Source organism: Manis pentadactyla, chromosome 3 (assembly GCF_030020395.1).
Source record: "Manis pentadactyla isolate mManPen7 chromosome 3, mManPen7.hap1, whole genome shotgun sequence".
Taxonomy (NCBI): Eukaryota; Metazoa; Chordata; class Mammalia; order Pholidota; family Manidae; genus Manis; species Manis pentadactyla.
The window spans coordinates 209,480,163-209,493,149 of record NC_080021.1 but is presented as its reverse complement, the minus strand read 5'-3'; the positions used below and the strand labels follow the sequence as shown (position 1 = coordinate 209,493,149).

Below are 12,987 nucleotides of genomic sequence, written 5' to 3'. Positions count from 1 at the left end.
TGGGGAAACAACAGGCTCTTCAACAACTGGTGTTGGCAAAACTGGACAGCTACATGCAAGAGAATGAAACTGGATTATTGTCTAACCCCATACTCAAAAGAAAACTCAAAATAGATCAAAGACCTGAATGTAAGTCATGGAACCATAAAACTCTTAGAAAAGAACCTAGGCAAAAATATCATGAATATAAACATGAGCAACTTTTTCCTGAACACATCTCCTCAGGCAAGGGAAACAAAATAAAAAATGAACAAGTGGGACTACGTCAAGCTAAAAAGCTTCTGTACAGCAAAGGACACCATCAGCAGAACAAAAAGGCATCCTACAGTATGGGAGAATATATTTGTAAATGAAATATCCAACAAAAGGTTAACATCCAAAATGTATAAAGAACTCACATACCTGAACACCCAAAAAGCAAATAATCCAATCAAAAAATGGGCAGAGGATATGAAGAGACAGTTCTCCAAAGAAGAAATTCGGATGGCCAGCAGGTATATGAAAAGATGCTCTACATCACTAATTATCAGGGAAATGCAAATTAAAACTACAAAGAGATATTACTTCACACCAGTTTAAGATGGCCAGCATTGAAAAGACTAAGAACAACAAACGCTGGTGAGGATGAAGAGAAAGGGGAATCCCCCTACACTGCTGGTGGGAATGTAAACTCGTTCAACCATTGTGAAAAGCAATATGGAGGTTTCTCAAAAAACTAAAAATAGAAATATGATTTGACCCGGGAATTCCACTCCTAGCAATTTACCCAAAGAAAACAACATCTCAGATTCAAAAAGATATATGCACCCCTATGTTTATTGCAGCACTATTTACAATAGCCAAGTAATGGAAGCAACCTAAGTGTCCATAAGTAAACGAATGGATAAAGAAGATGTGGTACATAGACACAATGGGATACTATTCAGCCATAAGAAAGAAACAAATCCTACCATTTGCAACAACATGGATGGAGCTAGAGGGTATTATGCCCAGTGAAATAAGTCAGGCAAAGAAAGACAAATACCAAATTATATCCCTCATTTATGGAGTATAACAATGAAGAAAAACTGAAGGAACAATTTAGCAGCAGACTCACAGACTCCAAGCACGGACTTGTGGTTACCAAAGAGGAGGACTGGGGGAGGGCAGGTGGGGAGAGAGGGAGAAGGGGATTGTGGGGTATTGTGATTGGTGCACATGGTGTGTGTAGGGTCACAGGGAAGACAGTGTACCTCAGAGAAGACAAATAGTGACTCTGGCATTTTACTACACTGATGGACAGTGACTGCAATGGGGTATGGGGAGGACTCAATAATAAGGGTGAATGTAGTAACCACATTGTTTTTCTTGTGAAACCTTCATAAGAGTGTATATCAATGATAGCTTAATAAAATATGTATATATGTACACACACACACACACACACACACACACACAGCCAAGATTCTACAATGAAAAAAAAATGCAACATCAGCATCCATTACCAGATAAAATCTCACTGCTACAGCAAGATTGGGTGTTTTTCCCATTTAAGCTGTTAGGAAAAAGAAACATAAATAATATAAATTCCATAGACATACAACAGCAGTTTTTGGAGATGGGATATATAAATACATATACACAGATATATAGAGAGATGGGGATATATGTACACATATGCATTCCATCTCTATATATACATTCCATCTCTATATGAATGTTTATATGTATACATATATGGATGGAATATATCAAAACATATGAAGCATATATATATATACACATACACACATATATAACATAAAATATATATGTGTATATTTCCTGATATGTATAGATTAAAGTATAGTTTTATATGTATGGAATATCGTATATATGTGTACAAATATAGGACTATATATCACTGCCATTTTCTGTGGTTAAAAGTGATTAAGTATTGCTATTTAGTGTAATTCAACCTAATATTATTGTGTGATTAGAACCCATGCTTTAACATGAAACTCTCCCATTTTGGTGGTTATGAGCACCTATACCATGTGTTATCTTAGGGCTGCAAGAAACCTGAAGTCCAAAATTGCCTAGTGCTCGGGCTAGGTAATTCCTTCATTCATATCTGTATATTTTCCAGTTGAGAAAAGGCCTTCTGATACATTAACTTTAATTCTAGCCACAGATGTTTATGAGGGCCTGTAAGCTTCCATTCTATAGACCTTAATGTGAGGCCACAGGGATTAGGGACCTTCTGAAGGTCTTGCAGCTACTTTGTGTGGCTTCTGCCGTCTAACTTCACCCAGCATGGTGCCTATCTTTGCCTGGGATGGTAAGTGCACATGAAGGGTTAGGAGACTCTGAGGGACTCAGTCACACGCAGATGTATGACAGTGACAGCAGGTCCTCATCAGGAAAGAGTGCTGGGGCATCGGTTATCTCAGCTGGTGGGCCCCACAGGGAGGGTGCATAGGACATAGTTGAGATTATGGTTGCAAGTTAGAAGACCCCAACCATGCACACACACACACACATACACATGTACACTTCCGAGATGAGGATTCCATTCATGTGTGTCTGATTCCCATTGTGAGGGAAGGAACACCAGTATGTGCTTCATTCATAAACACTCATTTGTGTAAAAGTCATAAATTACAGACAAGCTAACACATGCACAATATGCAATAATGTGTCACCCACATATACACTCACAATGCACCACTGACAGAAAAGCACAACACATCTACTGAAACACACAAGTCACACACCACATATACATAACTCATCACTGTACATACACATCACAAAAACACACAGGATCACACACGGTAGCAAAATCTCACAAGAAGCATGCTTCAACAACAGCCACACACACACACCACACACTCACTACAACAAGCAGTGCACACACTCCCATCACTGAGAGGCGAGTTTCAACCACTTCTGACCCACCCCCTTCCCCAGGAGGCTGTCAGCGGGGGCAGGTAAGCCTCTTCAGTCACAGGCACCGTCATTACACCACCACCTGCATCCATGCACGTGGTAACACACACATGGTGCAGATACATAGAGGCCAGCACACAGGACATGTCCTGCTCTCACACCCGGACGCCTCCCGACACACAGTCACATGGCACTAGCACCCGCTGCAAGCAGAGGTGTGAGCCCCCTGACCCTGTTCCTCAGAAGGTTGGGAGGCTTCTTCTCCAACAGCAGAGACAGCAATCTTACCCCCGGGGCTGGGCTCTGACCCGCTCAGCTGTGACTCCTGCCTGATTGGGAAATGCCCCAGTCCTGCAAAATGTATACGCAAATACTCAGCGTCACAGGCATGAATCCAGAGTCCCTCGTCACACGTTAGATGACTGATGACCTGTGTACTTGCACTAACACAGACCCCAGACTGGATCTAACTCAGGAAAAAGTCAGACTGTAGTCTAATGTAGTACACACACACATGCATTTGGCAAACATCATGTACACAAACTTACAACACACATGCAGACACACATACTCATGAGCACAGACATACTCGTACCCAAATCCACAAGCACACAGGCAGATCCATCACCAAGTACAGAATTTCAGCTTCTTCTCACCTTTCTCATGGTTGGGGAGTTTACACCCCTCTTGCAGACTGCCTCCTGGACCATCAGCTTATCTTCGTAGTGAAGGAGGAGCCACCACAGGTTAATTGGCCAATTTCGTACTGCTGGTCGGGAGCCGTGTGTCCAGGAGCCAGAGGGAACTGGAGTCACATGGGACTGGCTCCCTAATGCCAGATATGTCTTGGACTCCTTTCTTCTCGGGCACAATTCCAAGTTCAAACTTTTCTTGGACATGATTCTAGCTGTGACTCAGACTATTTTTAACTTAATTTTTAAATGATTTCGTACTTAGAAAAAAGTTGTAAGGATCATAGTAGGAAATCCTGTATCCCCTCTTCCGCACTGCGTGACAGCTAACGTTTTACCATGTTTGCTTTAGTGTGTGAGTGTGTGTGTGTGTGTGTGTGTGTGTGTGCATGAATTCTAGATTCAGACTATACATCTCAGTAGGCACACCACCGCGCACATTATCAGAAGGCACATGATTTAGTTCATGTGTCAGAAGCTCTTCACTCTTCAGCAGGGAGAGAATTTAGGAGAATGTTTATTACTCACACAAAGGACACCTCGGGGAGAGCTGGGTGGTCTGAGTTGGGTTAGTAAAAGCAGAGGGATTGGCTTTTGGACTTTGTAGTGCCTAAGAGGTGGGATAGAGTAAAGGTTTCCTCTGGAGAAAGAGACCGTGTGCTCTGCTACCTGAGCAATTTCGCCTTAACTGTTTTCCACATGTAGCAATAGAGACCTCTAAGGAGACAAAAGCCCCCTTGGCCGGCCAGCAGATGACCTAAGGCTAGGCGCTACCAGCAGACAGGCTGCCAGGGAGCATTGCCCTCATTCGGGGCTCTGAGGGCTGTGGCAACTTGGATGTTATTGTGCACAGTTCCTGATTGGCATCAATGATTTCATTTGTCGTGTAATGTTGTGGCCTCCACGGCAGCACCCGTGACCCCCAACTGGTCAGCAGAACAAGGGCAACTGAGTAATTGGATTGCATGAGGGCCTGCAGGTGAGAATAATGTTGGTGAACTTTGTTTAGGGGCAAGAACTCAAAATGCAGAGTGTAAATCAAATTATGAGAAAAAGCCTGAGTTGGAAGAATAAATTAGCATAGGAGTGAGGGATAGTTAGCCAAAAAACAAAAAAATCCTTCATGGACTACAATCTCACACTTAGCATTTCGCATGGGCAGCCAAGAGCCAATATGCTGCCAGGGAGCATTTGGATAAGGATGAAGTACGGGGCTGCTCCGGGTAGCTGGGGTTAGTGTCTAAGGGCAAGGCCAGGAGACCCTCCAGGGTTTAGGTTCAGAAATGAGGCCCACCAGAGAGATGGAGAGAGGGTGGGCTGTGTTAATCTGAAGGCTTCTTTGAGACCAGTCGGATAGGCTCAACATGGCCTGGCAGTTGAGAGGGTTCTCTGTGGCACACCCCAAGATTCCTATGCTCTAAAACATGGCTTTCACTCACAATGGCTTACATAAAATTATTGTGTAATGCATCCTTCAATAACAGCGGTAACAGCGGTATTATCAGAGAGCCGGGCTAGAAAGGCAGAGTCTCGGGGAGGAGCTTGAGGTGCAGAGGTGGAAGGAGAGGGGAAAGTAGCCTGTGATGTTTGGGGTTGGGGTGGGGATGGTGAAGAAGGGATAGAAGAGCAGGAGGGGTTAGAGGGTGAAGGGAGCTTTGATGGAGACGCACAGAGGGCTGCAGATCACAGAGACTTCCACCTGGGTGAGGCCAGTGGGTGGATCAAGGTCAGCATCGCAGATGAGGGCAGCTGGGGGTCTGACCTCATTTTCAGGGATGGGTCCAGCTGTAGGGCTGACGTCATCATACTGCATGGGCCCAGCTGCGGTTTGCTGCTACATGCAGGGATGAATCCAGCTGAGTCTGATGTCATCAATAGTGTTAAGTCCAGACGTAGTTGTGATGACATCCTCAGGCAGGGCCCAGCTGCAGATCTCATTAATGTCATATGATGTCATCTGGTGGCCCTTCAGGCTGTCACGGTGTTGGTTGAGGTCATGGATCTCACTGAGTGTGTAACAATCTTTGAGGCATAAAGCCTCACTGCTCAGGGAAGTGCAGAAATGTATAAAAGCAGCTAGAAAATGACACACCCCTTGATGCAGGAAAGCTGCTGCTATATTGGCAAGACGTTGGAGACAAAATAATTCTACAGGGGCTTGTTGTTTGCATCCCAACCTTAGGTTTCCCATTCCCCTTTCAATTATGCTCTGACATGTGTTTTGAAAGATGAGGTCTGGAAATAGGGACATTAAATCAAGAGACTTAACACTGGGGCATGAATAAGCATCCTGTGTGATGTGGCTGCCTTGTGAGTTTAGAATGACCAATAGGAACTGCTTTCAACTCTGTAGAAAATTTACCAGCAACATGGAACTGCAATTATGGCATCAGCTAATGACTGGGTATGGCCGTGGTGTTGAACAGTCCAAATAACTGTGGGAGGCAGCATGGCTGAAATATAGCCCAGAGGCTGTCATATTGCTAGGTGGGGTCTACCCAACAGCTTGCAGTGTACTAGGCCAAAGCTATTATCCAAAGTGGTTGTTTCCAGGCTATTAAAGTCATGAAGTCTAAGTAACAGCATCTGTACTATGTGGTGCTATGACCTGTGGCACTTGGGGATGCTGGCTAAAAAGGGGATAGTCTGGACTAGTTGATACCCTCTTTCCAGATGTCTTTGGCTGAGGGGAGCATGCATTCATTAAAGGAAGGTACATTTGGATAAGACCAATTTTAATATTTCTTGGCCTCTCTGCGATCTACACTGTCGCAGGTGTAGGTTGGAACAGTGAACTCCACTTTCTGAGTGAGATTATGATTGGCATTATTAATGAAATAAGAGAGCCTGAAAATTTTGGCAGAGCTTGCAACCTAAGCATATTATCAGAGTGGCAGAACAGCTATAGCATCTTGCCATGGACATGTGTGAGTGGTTCATAACTCACAGTCTGTCCTCAGTCTGGCTTCCATCCCAATTGTAGTGGGGATAGAATGAGAAAGGGGAGTTAACAGGGGAATGCCTTGTTCAAAACTGTCTTCACAAATTCTGACGTGCTAGATATCACTACAGAGAGCAAGGATAGGTGATTAGAGTGTTTTATTTCATTTTGATATGAAGTAGAGAGGCTCAAGGGTCAGAACTTAGTATAAAGAGGGCCATTAACACCAGGCATACCCATTTAGAAGCCTATGTTATTTCATAATTGTTAGTAAGCAGGTCATTGTGGTGTTTTCTGAAACCGGCAGCCAGGGGCCAGTAGGGAAGGAGAAGTCCCATTGAATGACTTGTTCAAGAGCCCAGTATGGTGCATTTTGAGTCCAGTTAGTGTCTTGGTCATTATCAGCATTGTTTGGAACTGCGGAAGGAGTGCTTTAGGGATGCCTTGTACAGTAGGTTGTGCTGTCAATGTCTGGGGGGCTGGGTAAGATGCCAGGGTAGAAATCTATCAAGTCAAGGCATTATCAGTTGGCCCTGGCAGTTCGGTGTCAGTGGCCCAATAAAACCTACCTCCCAGTACACTGTGGAATCTGCAGGGATGTCCCTCCAGTGGTTGTATAGCTAGTGATGGGCCTTTTCACACAGGGGCATGGGTTTGTCGCCATTGGAGCCACGACAGAGGAAAAGGATTTCTCTTTGCCATGCAGCCCGAGACTGAAGACCAGAGGCTCCTCTGTGACCTGGCATTTCAGAGGCCCATTGAAAGGAAAGAAATGGAAAAGAAAGAAAAGGAAAGAAATGGAAACCAGACTGTCATTTGAGAAAGTTTGGCCTTGGGCTCTAAAATTTGTGCATATCTATCAGCTTAAGCATCGTATTGGTCTTAAGTCGTCTGAGTCTAGGTGTGTGCAGAGACATGTGTGATCTTAATTTGTTCCTTTGATATTTGAAAGGCAAGGAATTCCCAGAGTCCTTTACCAAAAAAGGGCAACCCTGAATAAGAAATTATTGTTCCCATTGGCTAGACCCAATGACCAGACTAGCGGCAACAACCAGTTGCTGCAGATGTGTAACTGGGGCAGGTTGTCTCAGAGCAACCTTTAATGCCAAGATGGCTGCCTGGGTTTTGGCCGGTTGTACTGACCCTTGGGTCCCATCTTTGATCCGGGATATCCCAGTTGAGGAGTGACACAGCATCCCTCATGCAGCTCCATCCTGTGTGGTTGTGGCACTACCGTTCAGACATATATGAACTCCCTTTGCTGTTTATTTAGTTGAGTCCAAGGGGCTCCTCTGGTGGCCAGAGGATCCAGGAGACATGTGACCTCCTCTGGCATGACACCTGGCAAGGGACTTAGGACAACAGAGGTGACCTCTTATTGGTGGAATATGCCAGAAGGCTCAGGTTGGCTGGATCATATGGCAGTTCTATGTTTATCTAACGGAGGAAGAACCAAACCATTTGCCACTGTGGCCACACTACTTGCATTCTCACCCACATGGTATGAGGGTTCCAACTTCTCCATGGCTGCCAATACTTCATATTTTCCATTGAAAAAAAATTATGTCCATCCTAGTGGATATGTAATGTAGTTTTGATTTGCATTTTCCTAAAGGCTCTTATTGGGCATCTTTTCTATTTTAGTAAAATGTCTATTCAACTTATATCAGGTTCATTTGTCCTGTAATTCTGTCAAGTTTTGCTTCATATATTTCATGGTCTGTTATTAGATGCATATGTTGATAATGTTACATCTTCACAGTTAACATTTTAATCAATATAAAATATTCTTCTTGGTCTTTTGTAATAGTTTTTGACTTAAAGTCCATTTTGTCTGATATTAGCATAGCTTCCCTAGTTATTTTTCAGTTATGATTTAATGGAGTATCTATTTCCATCTTTTAATTTTCAACTCCTTTGTGTCTTTGTATTTAACATGAGTGCCTCATAAACAGTATATAGATGGATCACCCTTTTTTTAAAAATCCATTTTGCCTTTTAATCTCTGCCTTTTAATCAGGATTATAATCCATTTCCATTTTAGATAATTATCATTTACCTTATCAATAAGGAAGTCCTCACTTCTGCCATTTTCCTATTTGGTTTTCACATGCTATTTTTTATTGGTAAACTTTCTAATAGTGCCCCCTTTGGTGTTTAATGTAGTGTATATTTTAGTTTGTGTATATATTTTAAATATTTTTCTCAGTGGTTACTTTGGAGGTTCTAATTGTCATCTTAAATTTAAAACAATGTAGTTTGAGTTAGTACCACATACACTTCAATAGCATACAAAAACCTGCTCTTATCTATTGCCATCCCTCCCTTTTTATATTGTATTGTCACAAATGACATCTTTATAGATTGTGTGTCAACTAACATAGATTTATGGTTAATGTTTTATAAAATTGTTTTTTAATCATATTGGAAACAAAGAAGACTTACAAACCAAAAATGCAATAATACTGGCTTTTATATTTAACTATGTAGTTATGTTCACCAGTGAGCTTTATCTTCATATGGCTTTGAATTACTGTCTATTATCTCTCATTACAGCCTAAAGGACTTTCTTTAGCATTTCTATAGGGCAGGACTGCTTAAAGAAACACCCTAACCTTTTTCTTATTTGAAAATTTCTTAATTTCTCCTTCATCTTTGAAATTTATTTATTTTTTGTTTGTTTGTTTGTTTATGTCAGCTAGAGAATTCTTGGTTGACATTTTTTTCTCTAAGAATTCTAGCTTTATCATCCCATTGCCTTATGGACTCCATGTTTTCTGATGAAAAATCAGCTGTTATTCTTATTAAAGCCCATTTGTACATGATGGCCAGCTTCTCTCTCGCTGCCTTCAAGACTCTTCGTATTCAACAGTTTGATTGTAATCGGTCTCAGTGTGGGTCTCTAAACATTTACCCACCTGGAGATCTTTGAGATTTTTTGGATGTGTAGATTTATGACTTTTATCAAATTTGGGGAGTTTTTAAAATTATTATGTTTCCAACTACTCTTCCTGCCTATTTTTCTCTCTTCTCTCCTTCTTAGACTCCCAACATGCATATGTTGGTATGTTCTGTGGTGTCCTACGAGTCTCTCCAGCTCTTTTCATTTGTTTTTCACTCTTTTCTCTTTCTGTTCCTCAGACTGGATGATTTCATTTGACGTCTTTTCAAGTTTGCTGATTTTTTCTTCTGCCTGCTTAAAACTCCTGTTGAACCCCTCTAGTGTATTTATTATCTATCATCTCAAATGTTGGGCTTTTCATCCCCAGCCTTTCTATTTAGTTCCTTTTTAAACTCTATCCGTTTTTAGATATTCTCTATTTGTTGACATATTACTTCCCTGCATTCCTTGAGTTCTTCAAATATATTTAAAGACAGTTGATTTAAGCTCTTTATCTAGTAACACCAACGTTTATACTTTACTTAGGGATAGTTTCTATTAATTAGGTTTTTCCTGTGAATGCATTTTTGTTTCCTTGCATGCATTTTAAACTATTGGTCCTCTGGTTTCATACTCTATGTTGTGTTACTTCTTGTTTTGCTTTTGAGATAGTTGATTATTATCCTGTACATTCACATTCCCCAAGGAGTATTGGGTATTCTTTCTGGAAATGTGCAGATGGAATGGATAACAATCCCTGTCAATCCTGGGAATTTAAGAAGAAGGTAGGATGAGCCTTGAGTGGGAAAGCTGCCTTTATCATGAACAACAGTTATTTTCTCCTGTTTTTTAGCATCCCATTCACCAACATTTTCTGACATATCTTTACCTTCAAACCACAAGGATAAAACAGAAATGATTTGAAAGAAGTCTCCTCATAGTAATACTTAAACCCTGGGTATTTTGTGGGGAGATTGAAGAGGGAATGACTTAGACTAGTCACTCGACATCTACTTTCCTCAATTTCATTATCCTGAAGGACTTTGGTGTAGAAGTCTAAACTTCTGTCAACCGTTCATACGTCAGGGGAAGAGTGTAATTACCCAAGCAGAGTCAGAGGGAGGCAAGAGCAGACTTGAATTAATCTTTTTCCCAATATCCTTTCATAGAAAAGCAATAGAACTCCTCCATAATCAAAGTCTCAACCTAGCTTTCTGCCGCCACATTACTTCCATTTCATAATGTTCTTTCTTATCCCCATGAGTTTCTCCTGTTTTGATATTCTTGTGATTTCCTAATATTTTTTTGCTCAACTGTTTCTCAAAGATTATTTTGGTAGATGGAAGCTAGCAGTTTAAGCTAATCACCATCTTAGCAAGAATTTGAAATCCCTAAAGCTCATCCAAGTCAAACAATCCACCCCAAGGTAGCAGGGCCAGGAAATCATGTGGCCAGATTTGGAATCCGAGTGTGCTGTGCTCCAGTTCCTGTTCTGACTCCCTTCTGCCACAGTTTCCAGCTTTCCCAGGAGATACCCCAGAGCAACCACTACACTAAGAATAGAGATCCACAAACATCCCTGGGGACAAAACTTATCAAATGCGAAACCACCAGCTGTGCTCTGCATTCCCTCCTCCCCTGCTCCTTGGGAGCCAAAGCATGAAGCTAGAGCAATTATTTCATGTTTGTCTCTGAGGACCAGCCAGGAAAGTCATACTCCAGAGGCCCAGAACCTGGAAACCCTTCTGTGACAACATGCACAAAGCACGTCTAATACCGTCACTCAACCTGGGTGGCTGCTCTCAGCTGGCGCAGTGCAGCCTGCAGCCCAGGGTCCCCTCACCCTTCTCATTTACCAGAAGCCAAGAAGAGCCTGAAGCATGGTCCTGTGAGATCAAGAGGGAGAGCCCGGGAGCAGGGTGGGCTCCTTGGGTGGTAAATGCTATTTGGGCCAGATGAATATGGGGAGAGCTGCAAGGGGCAGGGGTATATTTTCTCTCCGAAAATGCCTGCCTCCTGTCTCTCAGCTCATCCTGAGTTAAGCGGTGGGAGCTACTTCCTTGGAGAGTGAGTCACCTGTCTGCCACCTACAGAAGAAGAGGTTAAACTCGGAGGTGGTCGTGATGCAGGGTGTTCAAGGGCATGGGAATGGGCCTCAGAATCCCAACTGTATTTACTGTATTCTTTGTGACTTTCTGCAATTGACTTTGTATCACTGAGCCTTGTATTATCCTTTTGTGATACGCAGGTAAGAAAGCATGCTCATCGCAGAGCCTTCAGTTAGGTGTTGCAGTGCACAGTGCTTTGGGTTCAACGAATGGCAGCTCTTAATGTCTACGTGCTGCCTAGCAAGGTGGAAGGAACCTGGAGCTGACCTCCCCAACCAGTACCTGTCACTCTGCTTTCGTGTTCTAATGCCATTGTCTGCTTGCTCTCCCTCCCTGAGTGGATCAAGGAGTAGGGAAGAGTTAGGGGTGATCCAGGAGGGAGGGTATAGGGACCTGATATAGTCATGTCTACTGAGTAGAAGATGACTGTCACTGAGGGCCACAAGTATACCTGTTTCTACAAATTTCCTATACCTCTTTTTTGCCCTTTCTAGAACGAATGGTGTCATGGACCAAAGCAACCAGTCCAGTATCACCGAATTTCTCCTCTTGGGTCTTTCTGAGAGGCCAGAGCAGCAGCCTTTCCTACTTGGCACCTTCCTGGGCATGTACCTGGTCACCGTGTTGGGGAACCTGCTCATCATTCTGGCCATCGGCTCTGACCCTCACCTCCACACCCCCATGTACTTCTTCCTGGCCAACCTCTCTTTTGCTGATGCCTGTTTCTCTTCCACCACAGTCCCCAAGATGCTGGTGAACATCCAGACACATAGTCAGACCATACCGTATGGGGGGTGTTTGGCCCAGATGCACTTTTTCATGACGTTTGGGGCACTGGATGACTTCCTCTTGGGGGTGATGGCCTATGACCGCTATGTGGCCATCTGCAGGCCTCTTCGCTACTCCACACTCATGAGTCCTGTTGTGTGCGTGCTCCTTCTTGTGACGTGCTGGGTCCTCACCAGCCTCGCTGCCCTCTTACACACTCTGCTTATGGCTGGGCTTTCTTTCTGTGCAGGCAACACCATCCGGCACTTCTTCTGTGACGTGGTCCCTCTGCTGCAGCTCTCCTGCTCAGACACCAGCACCAACCAGGTAGCCCTGTTCACTGTGGGCTCCCTGATACTCACTGCCCCACTCTCCCTGATCATCTTGTCCTACGCACACATCATCTCCACCATCCTCAGGGGCCCAGCTGCTTCTGGCAGGCAAAAGGCCTTCTCCACTTGTGGGTCCCACCTCACTGTTGTGTTCCTGTTTTACGGCGCAGCGATCGGTGTCTATCTGTGTCCTCCTGCACCACACTCCGCGGGTAAGGACAGGGTTGCAGCTGTATTTTACACTGTGGTGACTCCAATGCTGAACCCCTTCATTTACAGCCTCAGGAACAATGATATGAAGACAGCACTGAGGAAGCTTTTTGTGACTCATACATTGTCTTCTCAAGGGCTTTAA

At 43.4% G+C, this 12,987-nt stretch overlaps 1 protein-coding gene across 1 annotated transcript; it reads left to right on the top strand.

The window, feature by feature from the left end:
• Window positions 1–12,024: 12,024 nt before the first annotated feature.
• Window positions 12,025–12,987, top strand: LOC118927338 (olfactory receptor 1N2-like). The gene has a single exon (XM_036915401.2). The coding sequence runs from the start codon at window positions 12,040–12,042 to the stop codon at window positions 12,985–12,987; it is 948 nt and encodes a 315-aa protein (XP_036771296.2). The 5' UTR covers window positions 12,025–12,039.